Source organism: Solea senegalensis, linkage group LG1 (assembly GCF_019176455.1).
Source record: "Solea senegalensis isolate Sse05_10M linkage group LG1, IFAPA_SoseM_1, whole genome shotgun sequence".
Classification (NCBI taxonomy): Eukaryota; Metazoa; Chordata; class Actinopteri; order Pleuronectiformes; family Soleidae; genus Solea; species Solea senegalensis.
The window spans coordinates 3375743-3401050 of NC_058021.1; the positions used below are offsets into that span (position 1 = coordinate 3375743).

Here is a 25308-nt window from a genome sequence, read left to right on the forward strand (position 1 = left end):
TTGTGGCTCTCAGTGAAAACTTACCTCTTAAATAGGTGCCCAAACTGAGTGGAGCTTCCATTTGTCTATAAACTTTTAATATCTAATTTTCTTTCTAAATTATTTTTCTGACATGGAACTGAAAGGATCAATAAACAAATATACCAATAAGACTTACTTACTACTTAATCCGAGGGCCTTTCCACATTTATGTTTGAAAATAATTTGAGATAGATTATTGCTGATTTCATGGAATTAAAATTTTTTCAGATGTTCACATTTGAATTTTTCTATTTAAGTTTTTTTTTGTTTTAAACTGTTGTTCTTATTTAATTTTAATTTTTAGTTCTTAACTTATTTTGATGGCAGTATTACTTTTACTGTCTTGTGAATCACTTTGTAATTAAATTTTCCAGATCATTATCTGTGGCTACAGCCCATTATTTCTTAGTAGAACCCATTACAAATTAGATTTTTACAGGCTGGATATTGAGAAGCTGTAGGTGTGGACAGACTCACTTAGCAACAAACACAAACACCACACCAACATCAGTCTCACAGCTTTAGGTCATTGCCCATAACGGTTTCTTTCCACTTCTGGACCAAAGAAAAACCACCGTCTTCTCCTTTAATAATGGCTGTGAGGTCAAACATGTGGGTGAATGGTCAAACGCATGAAGGACTAATGATAGAGGCAGTCTGAGGGACTGCACATCAAATATAGGCTTTATACATAGTATACAATATGAAACACTCCATGTTGATGCCTAAGCTTCATCCATTAATATTATCAACAGAGTGTCATGGACAAACACTGGAAAATAACTAAGAGGAACATTTCAGAGCTGGGACAAAACATGATCTGATAAAACGGTTTAATGTGGCTAAACATTAACGAAAACACTAAGCGTCATTCAAATATTTGAGGCAAAAACGCAAGAGTAGACCTCATAAATGACTGTGCGCTGGAAAAGGAGTGAGTCACGCCTTGACATGACACAAGTGGCCTTTTACTAGCGCCACAAATTGTGGAAACACCCCAAAATCACAGGGATTGCTGTAACTGAGATGGATATTTTTCATAAATGGCAGAAAATGAGTAGCGCTATACATATATATGTATATATACATATGGATATATACATATGGATATATATATATACACATATACATATATACATATATATACACAAATATATACATACATATATATACATATATACACATATATAAATATAATACATATAGTTCAACAACACCTGAGATGTGTTCACCAGACAGCATGCGCTGAAATAGCTTTAAAAGCAGTTGAAACTTACCCACTCAGTAGCCTGAAGCAACTTTTTCAGTTCTACCAACATGAAGGAGGTCAGTGCAGCACTGGCCTGATTAGTTAAAGTAGGTTATTGGCCCGACAGTTATTTTAAGCCAACTGAGGTTTATTCAGAAACTTACAGGCAGATGTGGGGTGAAATAACACGTTTCTTCATTCCAGAAACAGCACTGGTTCTTGCTGATTGATTTTGATATGCAGCAGTTTCACCAGCATGAGATAGAGTCATCATGCTAGTATAACCCAGTCAACTTTCTTCTTGTAATATCTAGTTTTGTCCACATTTAAAAAACAATGGAGTAGGAGTTCAGAATAGCAAGACATATCTTTTAAGAGAATGGCTGCCTCTGGTATCATTGAAAAACAGACATAAAAGTTCTCTTCTGGAAAATCTCTTTCATGTTCTAGCAAAACACAAATATCCCAAAATGAATAATTAACAAAAATCAAAATAAATTGAAACCTTAGGAATATGGACTCACAGTCAAGTAACAGCCAATTTCTCAACACTTAAAACAGATTATTTACTGTGTTTTTTGAGGTACAGATGTTGTTTGAGTCCTGGACATTTAAAAAGTCAACCAATATGTTAATTGGCAAATATAAGCTAAACTATATATTTTATAGATTGAACTAATTTTGATAATTTATTTAGAATGGGAGAGTAATTAGTACATTTGTAGATAAAGAAAATAATTGTTATGTGACAAACCAAAGGTGCACTCTGGGTTATATTTAATAGTCTAGAACTAATTGGAAAACATCAGTGGAGCAAGTTATGCCTTCAGGACCAAGAGCCACTTTGACACACTGCGATAGAGCAAGTGAATATACAAATAACTGTGATGTGTGAAAGCTGAGCAACAGCACGCAGAGACAAAACAACAGAGCAATTAAAGTTTAGTGTAATTAAGCTCGACGATGAGCCCAAAAGCTGCCTCCAAAGTGTTTTCACACAGCGAATGACAGAGCAAGGTAACTGGTGTTTGAGGGAAGAGGAAATAATGTGCAGCCATAGAGCCCATCAACTCAATGAGGAGACAGAAACAGACTAACAATCCCCTCTCCCTGATTTCACTTGTCGGAGGACAACTACCCATAATAAAAAATAACTCCTGCATTAGTTTTATTACTCTTTCCTGTTTCTCTTTGCCCGTGTGTAGTCTGCTGTGTTTGCCGTCAGAACCTCATTGATCATTGTGTATCCCAGTTAAACCACAGAACAATGCAGATGGAAGAGCTGCCTCTGAATGAAAGGACAACATGAGTGTTATCTCTGGAAAAGGAAGCAGCTGACTTTGCTGTGCCCTTTGTTTTCCTTTCATTATTCTTCACTACCTGAACTTGCATTAGTGCTGCTTTTCATGTACATCTATACTTCATTGTGTTTTCTTGTCCAATAGGTTCAAAACACGAGATGAATATTTCTGTATCCTTTGGTCACCTCGATCAAGTGCCAACATGTTTCTGCTCACTACAAAGAATGTGGTGTAGAAGAAGAAAGAAAAAGACATGCACTCATAATTTTCACCTCCTCCAGCTACACTGAGACGGCCACGTGTCCTGGTCTAAAGCCACATGTCTCAACAGTGCACCTCTTTAAAGATGAGGAGGAGAGTACAGGGCAAGTATGAGGAAGAAACAAGCACGAAGAGAGTTCCAAAGGGTAAGGATGCTCCTCCCATCAACCAGTAGCATGTCAGAACATCTCTTATGATAAATGACTTTATCAGCACAAATTTAGAGCAAACATTATGTAAATGGGATGAAGACAGTTCTTGGTACTAGTACGATAGAAAGTTAAAAAGTCTTTGTCACTCAAAAATACTTTTAACTATGTTTTAAAGCAATTCCTTAGTAATGAGCTCAAAAAATACTCATGATCAGTCCAACACTGGCTGGGTATGGCTTTTGCAACAGCACAAATACATTGTTTACAGCTTAGTAGTTTAAAAGATGGGTGTCAGAGATCGGAAACACAGCAGATCGGCACCCGTTGTCCACAGTTGTACTGAAACACAAATAGTGGCCAACTACTGTGTCTGTGAAACAGGGTGCTGCTGCTAAATATAAATATATGTTCATACGGCGAAGAACAAACTTTTTGTTTCAAGAACAGAGTGTGGGCAATATGAGAAGAATATGAGAAGGTAAAAAAATGCTGTGCACATGTGTTTTGAGCTGCTGGTGCAGGTCTCTTGGCTGTTTTCCATCTAAATCTAGATCTATGTGGAGCTACATGGCGAGAGACGAGCCAGCTGCTGGCAGTGATCACTGACCATACTAATCCTGCACTGGGTCATTCTCATATGTACACAGGGACATAGAGATATAAAAAATAAATAAATAAATAAAAATTAAATCTGCACTTTCCAATTATTCAGAAGTAAGATTCAATTTCTGAGATACCACAGTACCTGACTGCTATTTCCTTCAAACATGTTCCAACCTGAAGTTAAAAAAAAAAAAAAAAAGATAGAATTTACCCAAGAGAGGCATTCGGTAACACCAAGGCTTATGTGGCGCTAGGTATGAGGCAATGGTATAAAGTAGCATAACACAAGAATCAGTCTGAAAGCAATGCAAGACATTTTCCTGAATAACTGATTTATGCATTATTCTTTATGTTAAAACAAAAACTGGGGGACATAATTTTTGGTGTCACGTGTTGTCTTTCTGCTTTCGGTTTTGCTGCCAACATGAGACACTGAGTAGCCTTTGTAGACACTGAAATGAAATGAATTATATATATATTCCAACAACATGGTTTTACTGAAAGTATTAATGGGGATTTTTTAATGTATTTTTTGTAATATGTATATTGTGCATGTTGACATTGCAATAACTGCACATTTTTGATGCAGTGCTAGTGTCACCGCATAAAAACATGAGGAATACTTACATGAGCAACCATCAAAACATGAACTACTTTTATTCTAATGCAAGGATGAGAACTTAACTTAAGCTGAAGTGAAGAATTCATGTTTAGACTTTGGGTGACATGTCTCCACAGTTATCCTTGTACTTCTGACCTTGTCGGTGACCATTTAGATGCTGCTATATCACATTCATCTAATTTAGTGGCATGTCATGACATGGCATGTCTGTTCTGACTGTGCCCTTCAACTACAGCACTGCGTCAGGATATACGCGCTCCTTCTCCCTCTCTCCTTCCGTGTGTGTGTGTGTGTGTGTGTGTGTGTGTGGACACATCTTTAATATGATAAAAGACAACTCCAGAGCTGATGACGTTTGCATACTGTCTTCCTGTAAGTAATACCTTTGCCACTTGTCATACTGTAGCACAGCAAACACAAGATTGTCTTTCAATAATTACAAATGACCAGACAACAGTGGGTAGAGAGACCAGCACACCTTTATGAAAGATAACAACAAGCATTGTGTGGTTTGACTTTGTATTCACAAAAGGCACACACTAGAATCCAACTGTCCTTGAGGGGAAAAGAATGCTTGCTTTTTTTCTTTTCAGAATAGCAGCAATTCACTGGGCCTGAACCTGTATTTCAGGTCCTGAATGCAAATGAACTAAAGTGTGCATCATGTCTCAGACTTGACAGAAAAAAGGAGTTGATAAGTTTCATTTGTGGGATTTAAAGACATCTGCAGATAAGTACAGATGATGTGAATGTATTAAGTTGTGAATTATCAGCAGGGGAGAGGGAGAGGAAGAGGAAAAGGAAGGAAGGAGGAATAGGCAGACAAGGCTCCTGAAATAATCTACTAATCTAATCTGGAATAGAATTTTCCCAGGGGCACAGTCCACACAGGAAGTTAAGGAGCTTTTATCCTGCAGGAGATGAGTTGACATTAAACCAAGGAGAGCTGACAGTGTGCAGCCAATTCCACAGCATGACTCTGCAGCTCTGTTATCTTTGTTCCTCCAAAGCACTCATATCACAGTCAGAGTATTTTAAAGCTAATTTTCTGCACAGATCGCCCTGAAATCTTTGCAAATTGTTCAGGATTCAAGCAGCAGGCAGACATTCGCCACAGCTGCATCAGGGTTTGAACTTGCAGGTTTGAAACAATTCGGCAACAACTTGGCCTAAACATGTCTCAGTTAAGTAATTTATGATTAAACAAAAAAAGAAGGCCTTGAGCAATGAAGAAAACATAGAGCCTGTTTCATCTTTAGTACATCTTAACCTAGAACAATGCCACAATCGTCACAAAATGAATGTATATAAGATGTAAATAGCTTTTGGTCAAATCTATGTTAAATAGCTCTATATTCTGACACCATATCGCTGATATAAGGTCTAGTACCATGGCTGTTTCAGTCTCTGGCTCTTTTTCAAGTATCTCACAACACTTGGTCAAATCAAAAGTTGAGTCTCTGCTTGTTGAGCTGGTTGTCTCTGAGTAAATGTTAAAGGCAGCACCAGATGGGAAATTAGTTTGCTGACATCAGCTTTAAAACTAAATATTTAATAAAGAAAAAAAAACATATATGCAAAACAATATGTAAAAACAATGCTCTGGAGATATGTTGACAAAATTAACAATCTTTCTGTGCCAGAGTCAGAAAAATGGCTGTATCCACAAAAACAAAAAACAAAACACCGCATCAATGAATAAACATCAAGTGTAACGTGTACTGCAGCTTAAACAGCAGTGAAAGTGTCAACTGCTAATTTTCCTATATCTAAAAGATCAAATTCATTTTCTGAATTATTACATGACTAAAATAGAAAACTCAGAGAGAGCTTTGCTTTCATGAAAAGAAACAATAATCAGATCAAGACTGGACGACAGTACAGTAAGAAAAAGAAAACTCTTGTTCCTGTTTTTTCCAAATGTATCATCTTTGACTCTGAACGTAACTTGAGGGCAAAGTGGACACTAAACAGTGCTGTCTTCTGGAAAGTGAGAAATTATAGTGGGGGCTGTCATCAGCTAGACACACACAAGTACACATGGGCAGGGCCACAAGCAAACCTTTATTTATATTGGACAGGGAGATTATATGGTGGAAATGGCTCTCTGTCATTTAGTGGCTGCTCAGAGATACTGGTTTGGAAAGAGCTGATCACAGTGAAAGGGCAGCCTTTGAGAAGCTGAGATAAAAGAAGTCTCATCTTCTCATTTACAATTAACTCTAAAGGCAGATTTATTAAACACGTGTATTGTTTAATTGTTTAAACAATACATGTGTTGTTTAATACAGATCATAAACAGCTAGAATATCTGTAACAGTAATTGCTATATTATTATTATTTTAGGGTAGATAGTACATCTAAGTATTTGCAAAGTAAGAGAAAACCTCGAAAAAGGAAATGTTTTATGAGCTCAAACAGCCTGTGTCCAGCTTTATATCAAGATATATCTTGTACTGTATATCAAACAGTCTCAAAATATCACAATAATATTGAAAAGCAATAACGCCCTGTCCCAACTGTGTATACAGTCACTGTTTTATTCGGTCTGTGTCTGCAACTCCACCCTGTCCTCGTCCTCCATCCCATTATTCTCTGCTGCCCTGAGCTCGTCTCACCAGCCAGCTGTCCAAACAAATGCTTTGTGGCCGGAGCTTATATAATGAAGCATGGCCAGTGCTTAGCACATCCTCTTAGCTATCCTGTCGCATGCCATCATCAGTTCAAACATTTCAGGGTGACACCAACTGAACCTCCCGTCGGTCTCTTCTGGTGAACAATTTTATTGATTCAAGGAAAAAGTAGCTGAGGAGGCGTTCAGTGATCAATGTTATGGATCTCTTGAAGCGCTCAAGCTGAACAAATAGATAATAAACACATGTCTGCCCTGAGCAGGTAAACAAAAGCTGCAAGATCAGCTGATCTGGTGTGTGTGCACGTGTGTGTGTGAGAGAGACACACACAGAGATACAGACATGAGAGAGAGAACAGTCACATAAGCTGTGAGTGCGTGTTTGACTGGAAGCTTCTGTGGGCAACTTCAGTGCTTCCTCCACTTGCATTTACATCATGATATCTGTATGGATGAGCCAATAAAACACTCTGATACTGGCCAAAATCACTCTATTGGACATTAGGAAATAAATATGTGAAGTCTGATAATGTTCATAAACCTTAAATAAAGCATATATGCTTCACTTAACACAGGCACCATGCTGTAAAGAGAGATATCTGCCATGTCAGGGATGGTGGGCAGGCCTGACACTTGGTGCTGCAGGTAGTTATCAAAGCAGTGCTGTCATGGCTAACTACATAGCAAGAGTTGCTATTATTACCAAAGTGATGTTTGCTGTGTTCACCATTGTTGGGCACACCCTGTACGACAACATCAACAGTAGGGAGAAAAATCCTGTTTGAGAGCTCTGTTTTGGCAGTGCAGTATTTGAGCTAACGCACGTATGTGCAAGCACCTGTGTTGGAATATGTGCACTATGTGATTTGATTGGTCAACACTCATGCTGCTGCTTGGAAAGTTGAGCATTTCTCAGATTCTTAAGCATGCAACATGAGCCAAGTAAAGGAGACCCACAATGCAGTTTGGCAACACTTACAGTCAACAGAATTATTGTGCGTAAGCGTGAGACAGCAATGACAGCTGCATCAGTGTTTTTTCAATAATTAATCTTTTCAGCTTCTTAAATGTGAATATTTTCTGGTATAACAAAGAAATCATTCAAACTGAATAATTTTTGATTTGTGGACAAAACAAGACATTCAAGAACATCATCACTTCCAGATTTGGTAAACACTGATCAACATTTTACAACATGTTCTGACATGTTACGGAAACAAACAAGTACTAATCGTATTAGTCAAAATAATTAACAGGTTGAAGGATTGATTATTAAAGTTGCAGTATGAGTTGCAGTCCTACAAACAGCTAAGTTGTTGAAAAGATAATAAAGTCAGACCGGACAGATCAATATCAGGTGTAAATTCAAGGATGTGATATAAGCATCGTATAGGACACAAAAAAGTGATCTAGCTAACTCTAGATATTGGTGCATAATACTGTAGACACAGCACTTAATTCAAAGAGTGAAACACACACTGAATTTAACTGCATCAGCTGCTATCTGTATTTCCTACTGACTTAAATGCTCTGCTGCAAGTTGGATTTTGTTAAAAAAAACATTTACAGACATCAGTCACTCACTGCAGTGGTTTACTTTTACACAGCAGAACAACATACTATACAGGGGGTTGCTCTGACTTGGCAGAAAATGCACATGCAGCTGTGTGAAGAGAGCTGCTGCTGACTGATGCATGTGATGGTTCCTGCAGTTTTGTGAGTGTGATAAAAAAAAGCTGCCTTACCGTCTCATTCTCATCTGGGTACATACTGTCCTGTAGGTGAGTTGCCGCTGCAGAGGAAAAAGTGTAAATGGCCAGTGGAGCTGATGAGGACAAAGATGATGCAGCGAAACGCGGCAGCCTCTGCCTATTCACACACTCTCTGTCTGACTGACATGACACTGTGGTACAGAAGATAACTGAGGCCCTGTACACACACTCACACATGCACACACCAACTCTTATTCACTCACACATTCTTACATAAACAGAGAGAGAGACAGTGAGAGAGAGAGAGAGAGGGAGAGAGAGAGAGAGAGAGAGAGCGATCAGTGATGCTGACTCTCCCACAGCTGCCACATAACTCACAGCTTGACCTGCTCTCCTGTAATGCCTGCACAACAAACAGCCTTTGCTGACATAATAACCAACATGCATTTTTACACACACACACACAATAGCAGCTCTCAGAGAGATTAAGAAAAGCTCCATGAAGAGGGGAACAAAGTGCCCCTTGCCCTACCAAGACACTTCTCATCTTTGTTTCTCATCAAAGAAGCGATACAGGGCATAGTCGCAATTTACACTGGATTAACCCACATAATCACTATCAAGGATATTTGTTTTACTACTGGCAGCTGTGTTTGTCTTTAAAGCTTCCAATCCCTCAATCCAACGCTATGGAAGTTACAGTATCCATCTATAAGATTCTAACGTGGAGAAATAATCTGTTTGAGTTAAACCTTCTGATCTTCTTCACAAGTTGATTTCTGGAAAAGCTGACAAATCTTCACAACACTCCCACTACAAATGCAGCTGTTATTTAGTGATATGATATATGATGCTATTAAGGATACACTTGTATGTTACCCCAGGCCAAACGCTGACAAATACTAGGGGTGGGAATCGTCAGAGACACCACAATGCAGCATATACTGTAAATCATGATACATTATCACGAGTGTCTGCGAAATCATATATTGCGATATACTGACACAACAGCACCTGACTGAAACGTCAATTGATTTATGTTTATTTGCAACATCAGTAAAAAAAAAAGCATTATATGTTAAAGAAAATGGATATCTGGTGTCTCAAAAGCGATATAATATCACAACACGAAATATTCACCGTATCCATTTTTTCCCCTAACCAAATTTACAATCCATTTAACTTAAACTTTTGTCATACAGAGTAATGATAGTAACAAAAACTTTCTATCCATCCCTTTAAAGATTTGATTTAACATGTGTTATTCTCTTGTGTAATGTGAGCAGGGTTTTTGCTTCATGATAAAAAGGGACTGCATTTCATTGTACTGCATTAGGGTGTCAAACTTGGTCTTAACGGTGCTCTGTTACACAACAGTTAAACACACTGAGAAGGGTTGGGTCAGCCGCCTGACGACTGCAGCTCTGTGTGTGTCTCAGGTGGAGATCAGTACAGAGCAGTACTTTAAAGCCCTCAGAGCTGCTTCATAACACTGGTGACACACACACACACAAACTGACACCACCACAGACTGCAGAGCTCCACTGAGACTTGAACTGAATTAACTGCTGTTTGCTGATGGTGATTTTCCTGAAGGTGGGAGGGTGTTTATGTGAACCAGAAAATGATCCTTAATGATTTACTTCACAATAAAAACTATTTCAGCTTGACATGAAGACATGAAGAGGACGTCTGGGAAAGTGTCTTAGCTGCTTATTTAAATTTACTGATACTAACACTCCCCTTCTGTCAACAGCCGTAAGACATGCATTTCATTTCAACAATACTTTTCAGTCGCCAACAGTATGAGCGGCTAACTAATGTGTGTTTGGTTGAAATGGATCATAACATTCAACAGTGATTACGATTATTATTTTACGGACCAAATTGTTTTAAGAAGCTGAAAAATCAAATGTAATGTAATTTATTTATTTCTGAAAAACACATTCATGGTAATCCTAATGTTTGGTAATGATGGCTATGAAATACACAATAACAGGATAAAAGAATTCCCAGGAATTATTTATAGTACAAATCAAAGCCAAGTGAAGTGAAAATATTGAGGGAAGATTTACTCCTGAAAACCTGAAATGAAGGAAATAAATCCTTTGACCTGCCACAGTCGACATGTGACATAATAAATGAATGTACAGAAAAATTATTAAACTCTTTAGTTGAAATTGTTTTCATACTTTATTTATTGAAGGCTATCAAGACATGAAGATGATTGAATGTGCGTGTGAGCTGTGTCTGCTCATGTGTGAGTTGATAAATAACTAAACAGACATGACTGAGCGACTGTACAGACTGGCTGAAGGAGGATTCATATATTACTAATTTTATGTGCACTGGATGAACATTAATATACATGGATATGTTCAATCACTTCATGTAGAGTCAGGTGTGACAGTGTAAACAAAAAAACATATGTCAACTCCACTTCCTGCCACGCAACAAAAATCAGTGAATTGAGGAGGTGCTTCCTCCAATCAATCATCCTGCTCAGAGGGTTTTAGCTGATTACAGCTGTCATGAAGAACGATGGGAGACTGCAGGGTAGTGATGGTGTTACTGACTGTGAGAGAGAGAAGGGGTTAGCCTTAGGTGTGTGTTTCTTCCAACAGTGAATGCAGAGAAACCACAAATTATTGTTCATTTCTCAGATGATCTGACCGACAGCCTGCAAACACAAACTGGTTCAGGAACACAGTAAAGTCAAGCCATTTTCCTGATGCTGTATGTGAAACTCTTAATGTCCTGAGATGCAGGACTAAACAATTTGGCGACAATTTCTCGTTGCATTTTTTTCTGACAGACATTGCATATCAATTATGACTGCATTAGGACATGAAACAAAAAGTCATATTTAATATATTTAAAATGTGTGTTTAGTTTGTAATAATTGTATAACGTTTTTACAAATGAAGCATAATAGAGTCTCAATTACATCCATATGTGGAAAAAAAGGCTTTAATAATGATATGTCATTGCCAAATTCAAGTACTAGAGAATGTTCACTCCCCAACACTGGCATCAGCACTAGCCTGTGAAACTCTGCATGGGGTGTATGGCATACTCAGTGATGATCCAAAAGGAAGAGAGATGTCGTAATGCTGAAAGGATGAGGCCGTGCAGTGAAGCAACAAATTAAAACACACTGAGACCTTGACAACCATTACACTTAGTGGCTGTAGGGAAACATCTGCTTCAATGGACACAATGTCTAATCCACCGAGACAAGGGGCTTCAAGATGTTTTCAAGGTGTCAGGTGATATCTCAATTGGTGAGTTCTCACAAGGAATCAGTGGCTGATGGGCATATAAAAAAAAAAAAACCTCACTTCAGATGCTGAATAGTTTTCATAAAACCACTTCCTACTAAAATGCCAGTAAAGGCCATATATAACTGTTACCCTAACTTTTAACTTGACCTCAGCTAAAGGACTATCGTATCTTAAAATTAACTTCTTCCTGAAGCTACTTCACAGCAAAGGCTTTTATAAAACCCATTTTTACTTTAAAGAAGAAATAGAACCTTGAATTTACAGCATAGCTTCAATCAAGAAACAATCTCCTCTCTAGGATTTTGTTCTTGGATTTTTACATCATTGCATTAACCCTTCTGTTACCATGTTCTCATAGCCAACAGGATTTGGCATGCGTACTTCTCATTACTGCAACTCCAAGACCATTTGGGATATCTAGAAAACTCAAAAACTATGGACTGGCGATCTGTCCAGGGTGTGACCCCGCCTTTCGCCCCACTGTCAGCTGAGATTGGCACAACACCCCCACGCGACCCTCATGTGGAGGATAAAGCTGTAGAAGATAGATGAATGGATACCGGAAAGCAGAGAAATAGAGCTTTGTGCCCAAATACTTGTCATTACGGTAGCCCTCAGGATTTCCACAGAACAGCTGTCCAAATAACTGACAAGATTCACAAGCGCATCATACGTTTGTGACATCAGCTTATCAGTACCGTAATTCCTAAATGGTTGAATAACTGCCAGACAGTCAGAGTGAATCTTGGAAAAAGAGGCAGAAGCACTCACTCATTGAACATTTTTTGACAATACTTCAGCTATAAAATCAAAATAAATCCAGACGGCCTGATTATCATGATGGTCATAAGAGGGTTAAACAGAATTTCTGAATAGCATCAAAGAGGTGAGAAATTGAAAGTGGATAATGTGGAATGACACAAAACAAAAGATCAAGAACAGCAGCAATCTACCAAGTGTTATTTCTGATCATTTTGCTGATTATTGCAATGTGCCCCTCATTCTAGATTATATACTTGCTGCTATTAAAAGTGAACCAATCACACATGTACTGACAAAGTAGGCCTTCAGTGTCAACAGATATGAGAATGGTGAGGAGTTGTACAGCTCTGCAGACACACTTGTCACTGCTTGGTCACAAAGCTTATCATAAGGAGCTGCATGAGCCATCAATAAGGACCAAGGCCTGGCAGCTGGAGACTCAACACACTGCTCTACTTTCTGCTTTTACACTGCTGCTCTGATTTAAAGTTCAGTAAATCTCCTGCTATCACAGGCTCACTTTCACCCTCGGTCTTTTTTCCCACAAGAAGCACAGTCTGTACATTTCAGGAAGTCCCGCCTCTCATCTGTGGTGTTATCAGCAGCAGCGTGTCGTTAGGACAGAGGAAAAACAAACAATCAACCCACTGAAACTGGGACAGTTTCACGTCACCATCACCCACTATGCAGCACACAGGAGTTTAGTGGGATCCGCCTGACCAAACAATAATAAATCAATAAAAGGAATACCATTGTGGTAACCATTCTGTCATTAAAAGGTCCTTCCTGAAATATACCAGATAAGGTGGATGAGGAGTAACTCATCATTTCTTTACCTGCAACAGGACACCACAGTGCATGACCACACACTATCACACTGCATGTGAAAATGGAAGCCATGCTGCGACAGACAGATGGACATATGTACCTCCATATTATATGATATATGATAAGGGATAACCAAAAAATAATTACTGTGCATTTGGCTGCTACCTCCCCAAAACACTGCCTCAAAATGTCAATATGACAGCAGATGTTAAACTAAAAAAATTTTGTGCCGAGTTTCACCGCGATACATTTAAGTTGCTTAACACTGTGGTCGGCATTTATGTACAGTTGTGTTTGGCTTCACCCACATGAGACTGAGAGGGCGAGCATGTAGCCACCATTGCTAAGTTAACCACTAAGTTAGTATGTAAATGTATGTGCAATGAGTTAGTGAGAGTGAAATTATCTTAAAGGAACACAACACCTGTTTAGCCACTGGTGCAGTGGCCATCGTTTCTCTCTGTATTAAGTATTAATTTGAGGTGACGGAGTGTGCAATTGTCTTCCTCATATCTTGTCTTCCTCTGTATAGTTTTGTTCATACCACAGTATTTCATTGGTGCAGCCCAAAGTTTTTGTTTTATTTCTGAACTGCAGGTTTTGCCAGTGACCATCTGTGATTAAATCACATTAGCGTAAAGCTATTGCACTGCTGTTGTGATAACTCACAGTCTAACACACATGATACTTACATGACACTGACACAAAACAGTGACTGTACTGTGTACCAGGTGTCCTGATATCCAAGCCAAACGACATATTTCCTGTTGACATTGTTCAGCGGTGCCTCACTCACATTACCAGGCACCAAGTTCGCCTTTACTGTGATCATTTAAGTTGTGGATCGAATGACTCACAGTGTGAGAAAATCACACAGTGTTTATTTGCAGACAAAGCTGGACTGGTTGGTCATACACAACCAAAAACAAGCTTGACAACTCTGACCTTTCTACAGCCATTGATATGGCAAACTGAATGGTCGAGGGAGGAAGGAACACCATTATGAACTTTCCAGAGAATTTCCAAAACTTACGTACGTGTTCACTTTAAGGTGACCTTTAACAAACACATCACACTGAATGACAGTGACGTCACTGGGTGACTTGCAGTATCTCGCTGAAATCTGAGGGAGTAAAAATATGGGCCAAAGTGACTAACACGGCGACTGAAAGTCTAAAAGAAAAGGTTACACTTTGTATACGTTGAGTCTCACATAAATCAGTGCCTGTATGATTTAGGAATACTTTGCTTTGACTGTGACTGAAAGCAATATTTTTCTTGTTGAAAACTATGACCAAACATGTTGAAGGTTACTTTGCGGGTTCAACCCAGAACAAGTAGCTATTGTTCCTTCAGTTTCTTTGACAGTGTGTATTTATGTATATGCAGTATATATATATATTTTAACTAAGTGCTAAAAAAAACATTTGCAGCACTTCCTCACATCTTAGTCACATGGTGACATTTGCCTATGCTCAGTAGAGCATTTATGTCACAGTAAGGGTTAGCGGATCACATTTCTTCTTCCGAAAAGTCAAATATACAAAGACGAATAACTGAGTAGTTGTACAGTGCAGTGTGTCAGTACATCAGTACAGTTAGTGCTGTGATATTTGTGAGGTGTATTCTTATTCAGGCAAAAATTACAATAACTGTAAAACTCCTATATTCAATAAAAGTGTAACTTGAAAAAACGTAACTCCCTCTTTCCCACAGTTGGACACACACACACACACAAATATACAAAAAGTGGTATACACCCAGTGGCAACATGACACAGAGCCAGTTTCTATTTTCTTACTAGCTTTTGTTCAGCAACAGACTGAGCTAGTCCAGGAACAAGAACCCTCACTGACCAAGCTCACAAGCAAAGAGCTGCCTCATTTCACTGCGGCTTTCAGGTGAAAGGCCTAAGGCCTAAGGTTCAGTTACACATTGTTACCGTGTTCACTGAAACATGTAAATAGATGACGAAAGGGAAAACTAACTACAACTATAACAAGAGAACGAGTAAAAGGAGCCAACTGTTCAAACAGCTTCACCAACAGAGACCCAGTGAATGATCCAGAAAATAGCTTGTTCTCCAACACTATTGTGGGAACAAGCAGAAGGTGAACCCCATAATACCTGTGGTTCATTACACTGCACTCATGCATACATGCTGGAGGCTTCATCTGTAACGTTGCTCATTCAGTTTAAATGCTTTGGGCGTTGCTGAACTACGTTGTGGATCTGTTGCCTTATGTTGCCTGCAGTAGAAATTAAGAAATGCTCAAACTTAAAAGCGGCAGCGAGCTGCCAAGCAATGACCCATCAAATCACACTCTGCAAATATTGCACTAGAGGCATCAGCATTTGAGCCTACACCCTATACCCACGGTTCTCAAACTGTGGAACGTGTACCACCAGTGGTACGCAAGCCTCCTCCAGTGGAAAATCAGAAATATTGTTCTACTGTACACTGTACCAGGGTATGTGATGTGAGTGGAGCGGAGCAAGTTTGAGTGCAGTATCTATAGTATCTGTATTATAGTACATATAGTATAGCAGTATCTGAAATAAATGTGAGGAAGAGGAGGAGGATGAGCAAATTATCTTATTGGGAATAAATCTGCCATCTGTGCATAGTCTGTAGCTGACTGCTCGGCCTATTCACACCACTGCATATTAATATTGGTGATAATGGTGTTACTTTAAGAGCTCAATAGTTTCTCAGGTGGTATTTGGTATTTGAGAACCACTGCCCTACACCATCAAAACAGAGCTCCTGAACATGGACAGTCTCCTTGTTGTACTACAGACAATATAAAACTTCTTAGTAACCAAAATGATCCAGATAGGGAAACTGGGTCTCAGAAGATAAATGAGCCCAAAGTTTTTATGCGTATGAAAACATTCGACAAACACTAGAAGAAGAAGTTCTCGATTTTTACCTGGAGATGTTCAGTGGAAGAGCTGCTCAGTTCGTCTCCAGATTCCGAGTCATTGGTGGGCCTCTCCTCTTCTGCTGAGTCATAGTTTTGGGTGCTGTCAACATCCAGTGGGGCCCTTGCCATTTCTGGGGATCGAGCTCGGGCACGGGGCAGAGTGCTGGACCCTCCTCTGTGGGCGGGCGGGAGACCTCCACCCTGAACAAGGATGTCATGCAGAGCTCGGTCGTGGTCTGTGGGGGCATGGCGGTGGTTACTGTCCCTGCGTTGGGTGGGGGGACTAAAGTGACCAGAGGAGCTGGTCTGTGCGGATGGAGATCGGCGGGAGTTGGACTCACGTCTGTGAAGGTCCTCTGCAGGCCGATCCTGGAGACCCAGCTCCAGGCTAGTTGGCTTTACCCAGAGTGAACCTCCACTTTGAGGAGGTGCATTGCTGGTGGCAGCAGGAGGATGTGGGAATGGTTTAAGTGGTGGCATTAGGGCTTTGCGGACCTCCCGGACATACTGAGCTGGCACATAAAATGGTTTAGTCCCCTCATCTTTCCTCACCTGCCACCAGTCCTCGTTGGTTTTCTTGATCAGCATGTAGCAATCCCCCTGCCGGATGGTGATGAGGCGGTCTTTGCTGGACTTGTATTCATAGTCATACTCCACCTCGATGTAGACTTCTCCCGGGGCAATAGGCAGCTCTGCCATGATGCCTCTGACTGTCCACACACCTCAGCTCACCGCAAGAGTGAGATGTTTTTTAGCATTGCGTCATGAGCAGACCTAAAGAAAAACAACAAACAATTATGATTTTAAATAAATATTGTCACACTTTGTGATGTCACTTTATGTCCCATAATAGTATTCTAATCCTGGGTCCTTTGGTAAATGGTATCAAATTATTTCATGCTTGTACCAAGCATTACGTCTGCAGGATACTAATGAAACATTTCACATACAAAAATGCTGGCAATATTAATTTGGATAAATAAACAAATATGTGTTCCTTATGGTCCTAACACACACCCTTGTTGGCAAAATTAAAACAAGTTATCTACATTTACAGTGGTCATTCAAAACTAGCACGTATAAATGTCGACTAAGTATTAACAAATATATTTTCCTCTAAAAAAACTAAGATTCACTATAATAATTACAGCATGATAAGAAGTATTTCGCCTAATATCGTACAAAAAAATACTATAACATATTTCGGGATTTGTGGATAATCTCACTCTAGCGTCAAACCATTTCAAATAAATATAAAATGTATTATAATTTAATACAATATTTAAAAGTACACACGAGAAATGCAATCCTGGCTTATACTGTCTATACTTTACTCACAAGTGTGTGAACCTGTGAGTAAAGGTGATTGTTTATCACTATTAGCTTAGGTGATGTATTTAGAAATTAGAAAATACTCCTCTTTCCTTTTCTCTGTCTCTCTGTCTAACACAATAAAAACACAGGCTGCCATGTCTTTTGAGGCCTATATTTCACTAACTAATCAGAACAATTGAATATGACCTAATCTGAAGGACATTAGCCCCTCTTCAAAAGCTGACCATTCAGTCCATTAATTACTGCAAAGTAGCACATGAGATCAAAAAGGAGGTGGGGAAACAATAATGTGATTCACATGATCTCACTTCTTACACAAGTGTATCTCTGCCCCTCTCTCTTCCTGTCTGACCGCAACTGAGGCATGTTGCTGCTGAGGGGAGAGATTAGTGAAATCACACACGCATACTTTCCTGCTGGAGTCACATCTGAGTACACACACACACACACACAGACACACTCTTACAACATGAGGTGAGGCTGCAACACACCTTGAGCAACCTGAACTTTGAAATGCTCACGCTTTAACTGCCAGGGACAAGAAGCATGCACGTTTTAAAAGTGATTCTTCTATCTGTGGTGAACTCTGAAGGCAAACGTGACTTCAGTGTTAACAGACCAATGGAAAAATGACAAAAACAGAGGCCAAAGAAAAGATAATGTTATCATGCACGTGTTGCCGTTGGGCAGGAATGTGACACGGTTAGATGTTGTCAAAAACTGCCTCAGGGAACCTCTAGTAGTATGTTTTTTTGTTTGTTTTTTTGTATTGACAAAGATGCAGTGCTAGTGGTACTAGCTGGGCCCAGTGGTGCAAGTAGGAACAAAAGATTTTATGCTCTGACAAGTTCAAGTTGACTTGTTTCAAGAAAATGTTAAATTCTTGAAACGTTGGGAGGTAAATCTAAGATCCAGGAAAAGTATCTTAAATGTCTTTTAGTTTACTTGAATTGTTAAATTACATAATTAATGGGGGTTTAGCTGTTACTGATATTTAGACTGAAGAGCTTGCTACATACCTGCTTTAACAAAATAAAAGTGAATTCATTGTTTGACTGAGCAGTGCACAGAGAATTGATTTATTTTAATAAAACGTACACAAAAAATATACTATTAATAATATTAATATTATAATAAGTATAATATTTAGTTAGCTCAGTCTACCTTTGGGTTGTGAAGTACATAATAAACTTGTCAATTTGCTCTCTGGAAAATCATAGAATATATCATATATCACATAGAACAATCAAGACGAATCAACAATGAAACACTTTTCTTGAGGTTCTGGTAAAGATTAAATCACAAAGTCAACCTCAAACATCTGAATCATTTCTGGCACTTCAACGGTGTTTACACTGACAGGACAAAACTGTAATAAAGCGAAAAATAATCTCATGCTGAAGTTCATCTTATTTCCCCTGCCACCGAAAACAACATTAAGTTTGGCTGAATGTATTTCAAACTGCAGAGCATCAACAACCCAGACAGTGTTCCTAAAGAAAGTGATGCAGACACAACCTCATTTCATTGATACGACTTGGCAGGATATTACAGTGTCAGTTGCTGTTAGAGCAGGATATTACAATGACAATCACACCTACAACATGACAAAGTGGGTCACATCACAAGTGAACATTTCACTTAATAAAGCTGTAATCCTTTAATGGTTTTAATTATGATTACGATCGAAATAAAGAAACAAAAACAAAGCTTCTTTCTTCCATGTGTTGTTCAGTGGAGTCTCTTTAGTGTTGGGCACTAAACAAACCACACACCAACTAACCTCATCAGCAAAGTCTGTATGGTTATTCTATCCCTATGGTTTAATTTATAGCTGAACGATTAATCAGCATATATCGAAACTGAAATAAAGCCATTTGCAATGTCCTGCAGACATTTAATGAAGGTAGTCTTCTTCGATTCAGATTCCTTTCAATCACAATTTTATTAAATCTGTCTCAAGCGTCACTTACATCACATATTACAGTAATGTGTTTTAATTTTAGCTGGGATGGTCAGCAGTGGAATGTGGAGCAACTTCCTGCTCTCATTTTAATCCATGCACTTTAGATCTTCTCCACTTCTCCTTCATTCATCAAACAAAACACACGTGTTAAGGCCCATCTTCCTCTTCTACTTCGGGGAATGAGCTACATCTCTGGCGTAACTTCTTGCATGCCTCATGACAGCCAGTCTGGGAATCAGTCACAAGCACTGTTAGATCTCAGTCAAATGGCGTGTTTCCAACAGCCCAACTCACCTCGGCTAATTGTATTGAGGTTCCTGATCAATACAGAGGTTTCAAATTTGGTTTATGCATTGGCTTCTTTTTTGTAGTAAAAGTGAAATGTAAGCTCTGACCGGTTTGTTCAAGGTACATACAAGTTGCAAGGATTTTAAGTACATAGAGTATGTGTAAAAGGCTTATTCTATGGCTACAAAAAACAATGTAATATAATTTTAATATAAATGTAACCCCCCACTGAATGTTACACACTGAATCTTTAAAAGATAATAGTGTCCAAAGAACCGTAAATGTGGATTCAGAAGCTGTCTACATTCCCACCACAGTTTCATAATGAGCCATACTTTTTTTCTCAGGTGCATGTGTATTAGCTTAATAAAGCACTGTTATTAGGTGTGAATAGGCCAAGAGTAAGTGAATTACTCTTGATACAAGGACAGGAGAGATCGTATCACCAGAGAAAAACCAGGTTCAGGCTAAAGGTGCTCACATCATCCATTAGTCAAGTGAAACAACAAACTTCCTCAGTCACAATACACAGAGTACAGCAGGCTAATTACGCATTAAGCCAGGTGGCTGGGCATATTGTTACATGAAGTGGTAGCCTTCCTCGTTAACCTGTGACCTCCTCATTCAGATGGAAGGGCTGATGGGAGGAAGTGCAGATGATGTGTGGAGTTGAGTCCTTTGTTAACAATAGCAACTTCTCAATTATTGGATGTGTGCAGATGTATGGGTTTTAGGAAACACTGATTGACTTTTTTTTCTCCATTATTTTCTTAAACAACAAAGCAATTTTGCTTGATAACATAATAACAGCCCTCAAATATATCCAGTTTAATGTGATATAAAATAGAAACAATGAACAAATGATTACTGATTAATTCAATAGTTGCTGATTATTTTCAATTAACCATCTGCTCACTGCAGCACTCTATGTAAATATACTCAACATGAACCATATTTACAATAGGTTTAAAATAAATATTGATGAAGCATCACTTCATATATTTTTATTTTCCCAACCTTATCAAATGATAAACAGATTGTAATTCCATGTGATTTCTGAGAATTCATGTGAAAAACAATGCTTTCAAAATGTCATTACCCAAATGACTTCAGCCCAGCATGTCTGCAAATAACACACATGCTTTACTGATACTTTCAGAGTTCTCTAGTTCTTCATATTGAAAGGGATTCAGCAGGCTAAGTGACTGGGGGTTGTCGTCTCTTTCACTTATCCCTATCTAGATTAAGTACACGTAACAGTGTGGCCATTTAGCAGACAGCACAAATCTTCTCAGAAACCAATCAGCAAAATCAGAGGAAGCACCCTAATCTAAAGTGATGGTAATAAGATTACCAGGAGACATGGGGGGTGGACAAGTAGGTAGGCAGTATGAAACCAGCCAGAGTTATAGGACATGAAGTCGGGGCCCTGGTCTGTTGATTTTGTATGTTGGAGGTGCTGGGAAATGATTGCAGAAGAATTCATGTGTCTGGAAGTATTTAAATCCATACAGGCTTTAGAAATGTGTCGTTGTCAGCACGTGTGGGAAACACACCCTCACATTTTCTCATGTGTCAGCAGAACAGCACCTTGGAGTGGGTTTGTTTTTTAAGATAACTCTATGAAATGTTGACATGGACAAGAGAGACAACAGAGTCACTCCCCTGCTTCAGGTCTCACATGATTCTTGTTAGGCAGACTGTATACTGGGTGGCCACAGTTCATTTGAATTAGTTATATTAACTAAAGGAAGGGGAAATCAAGTTGAAGAGAGCCGACTGGAAATATTAGTATTTAAAAAAAAAATTGACAAAATCAAAACACACAATGAGTTCACTGGACACTATTTTAGTCTTTTGTTTAGCCACTCAGTCACTTTTTTTTTACTCCCATTGGTGAGTTATTTGGGTCACAACAGGAAGCTGTTTTAAGTAACAAAACAAAACAAGTCAACAATGGCCAAGGACCCAGCACAATACTAACTGAACATGTGATGATATGTCCCCAACACTGGTGTGGCAGCTAGGGGTGGGAATCACAGGGAAAGTAAACAAAACATCTGTGAAAAATAAAAAGCACAGGATTTCTCTATTTATTTCCAACATAGAGACCAAATTGCATAAAGTCTATGTATTAAACGTGGGTGGGGCTTCTCTTAACATAGCTTTCTCCGCCATTATGCCGCCGTAGACTCCCTTGTCTTCGGCCAGGTAACTTCCACCCAAGTTTCCCTCATTAATTTGAGCAGCGCCGCCACAAGGAGACATGAAATAGCTTTGTTTGGTCAGTGAAAATGGCAGGGACTGTTTACTTTAGAGTGCCTTCATTTGTTAATTAAAATAGAGATGTGTGCGTCCGCTTATAGATTGTCGTATTGATATATCATATATCATTTTGACCCACCCCTAGAGTCAGCAAGCATGCCATCTTGGAGCCATGTACATGTCACAATAACTGAAGAGGTGAGACAACTGCACCAATTATTAAAAATGGCAATTAGTCTTACACCAAGAATGAGCAGAAGTGGTTAAGTAGTTCACTGTGACCTTGAGATTCAGTCACACCGAATATAGGCCTTCACTGGCCCGAACAGCTGGGATTCAGCACAGACTGTCCCACTTAGACACTTCTCACCACAATGTTCCTCAAAACTCAACTCCCTGAGGTTCTCTGCTGTTACTGTCATAGCCACAGTCTGTCACACTTCAACAAACCACAGCTGCCACTCACTTACAGTGGGCTTATGAGGGTGAGGAGAGAACTGAGGGCTCACAACATAAACAAAACACAGAGACAACATGTTCAGTGGCCAGTGCATCATCTCGCTATGAATGACAGCAGGCAGTGAAATATTAAATCTACCAAACAGTTGACCTTTCTTTTCACACTTCACAACAATGACCTGCTTACCAGCTTCAAGTTGAATCAGATACACATGTGATGCAACAAATATCATGATATGATTCATTGCTTTCAACCATCTGATTATCATTTAACCAACTCAGAGAGAATACATCTGATAATCAAATTGCAAGTTGCAACAGAGAAAATACCCAACAAAGTTTTAAATGGCTTGATTTTGTTCTGAATAGAAGCGCAAAAATACTGTATTTGCAGTAAAGATAATTGACATATTTAGTAAGCAAATACCTAACCCTAAGTCATTGAAAATGTTTGTGGTACTGTTTACATGGACAGCAATATTTCAATATTAACTCAGTTAAATTGACAGTCAAGTAGCATTTTCGATTACCTCCTTCACCCCAATAAGGTATTAAAAATAACTAATGAGATCATGCTTAAATACATGCACTTTTTACACAGATTATAATGCCTTATTGGATTTTTACAGCCAGTAGAAGTGTGTCATGACTGTAATATGCACTGCAACATGTAAGCAGACACATAAATTAAACATTCATTTGGCAATTCATGCAAACTTATTCAAAATAATGTCTAATTGTGTTGACATGGACACCGACAATGTGACTTTTGACATTAGTCTACATCCTGTTAAAAATACTGGCCTTTACTTTTAACAGAACACAGGTAGATTTATTTCAAAACATAAATAAAGTTGTGTAAATGGGGTGTCTTATTCAGATTACTGTCTTAATCTGATTAATATCCTAATGTTGCTGCCATGCATGTAACCACAGGTAACGAACTAACCAACCAATCAATCAACAAGGCTGTCAGATGCACGATACTAGACTTTTTGCCGATATATCGGGGGTGGTAGCAGCTTATTTAGCCTGCTCACATCGGCAATGTGTTTGCCTATATCCAATAACACGTTTAAAAGCCAATATCTGACGATACCAATATCTTGCAGATAGCACTACCAGTGAATACTATGATTTATTTACAGATGTATTGCGGGACATTAAATTTGTGCAGACAACATAATTCAACAAAGAGATTACTGTACAACAGTAATTGACAATTTACAATGAAAGCGTCCATTCTTTGAATTGAAAGAAGTGATAATGACCATTTGAATATCTGTGCTGGAGTAAAAAGGTAAATTTGAGTAGTGGCATTTCTCCATGACAGCGTGATTTCACTGCTGTTTAAACATAACTGATAAATATTTCCTGTAGACAAACATGTTTCAGTCAGTAAAGGCTTTTCAGCAACTGAATGGTTCAACACTGATTCCAATGGGTTGTAATAACTGTAACTTCTGTCAGGCGTGTATTTTCCATACTGTGATAATAAGGATGTTTTCCCTGGACGGGAAAACTCTAACCGTAAATTATAATTGCTCCTATTAAACTTAATTAGCCGTGTTAGTTGTCATTTGTACTTTCACTGTGGTTGTAAAAGCCACACTTTCAACCTAAACCCAGTGTTTATGTGGTGTTAAGCTGAACTTGCTGTCAGGACGTCCGTCTGTCCTGTCGCTAACGTTAGCTAGCTAATTAGCTGTGTGGCTAAAACATTCCTGAGTGTCCCGAGCAGCGCCGCACCTTCACTTACCTTCTTCACTGCGGGAACGAGACAGTCCACGGCGGGGAGAAGACACAGTCCCGGGTGACGGTAGAATCCCCTGCTAACTTCCTCCGTCGACAGTATCAAACGCTTTCTCCACTTGACTCGTCGGGTTAGTCCGATAATAACGGCGTCGTTCCCGTTTCTCCTGTTCTTCTCAATAATCTCCTACAATACTCGTGCCCGTGCACTCACCCACTCACTCACTACACTTACTCTGCTCTCACAACTTTGGCAACTACCTTCTGCCAAAGAGCGTCTATGCAAAAGAGGTGTTACTCCACCTTTTTTTTCCAAGACAAACTTTGACCGTCTTCCGGTTGGCACATGCCCTTTGAGTTAATTTGACCGCGGTCTGAATCAAAATATCAAGCAACGAGACAAACAGGTACGTAAAAGAGCTATTTTACGTACCTGTCATTACAACTTTGGGCCCACATTAAACGAATAATATCCAGCGTCTGTCGCGTCATTTAATTAGCATAGGATTCACTGAATAAACGAAACTGCGCAATGGTTTCGGACGAGCGGAAAAATAGTCAGAGTGAGTCCTCTCCTCCTTGTATAACTTTGACTCTACGTACGGTCCGAGTTCGCAGGTGTTAAGGACGCAGAGCGATAGAATCAGCGTCACCTAGTGTTAACGAAGCGCACATGCAGACACTGCGGCACACATGTCGTATAATCTGGAAATTAGATTTTAAATATGAAGATTTAAAAATGGCTGTATGTGTTTTTTAGGTGAAGTTTTACATTACATAGTTGCACTTTCAGAATAGTGTAGCACATTTGTTATTATTCACAAATAAGGGTAATAATCACATGTATTCACTGTTGTGACTCAACACTCAACTCAATGTGATTTCCTAA

General features: G+C 39.0%; 1 protein-coding gene across 11 annotated transcripts in view; it reads right to left on the reverse strand.

Annotated features, from left to right (window-relative positions):
• The window catches only part of LOC122773576 (rho GTPase-activating protein 12-like), a 46309-nt gene extending 21632 nt beyond the window's left edge, over positions 1 to 24677 (reverse strand). For 6 of the 11 annotated variants that reach the window (XM_044032403.1, XM_044032393.1, XM_044032385.1 and 3 more), the window contains exons 1-2: positions 24427 to 24676; positions 16361 to 17128 (exon numbers count right to left, since the gene is read on the reverse strand). In XM_044032403.1, coding sequence (XP_043888338.1) covers positions 16361 to 17053 — 693 coding nt within the window. In that variant the 5' untranslated portion in view covers positions 17054 to 17128; positions 24427 to 24676. Of the gene's footprint in view, positions 1 to 16360; positions 17129 to 24426 lie in introns of all 11 variants that reach the window. The other 5 variants (XM_044032429.1, XM_044032420.1, XM_044032412.1 and 2 more) reach the window with 2 other exon arrangements.
• Between the last annotated feature and the right edge of the window lie 631 nt (positions 24678 to 25308).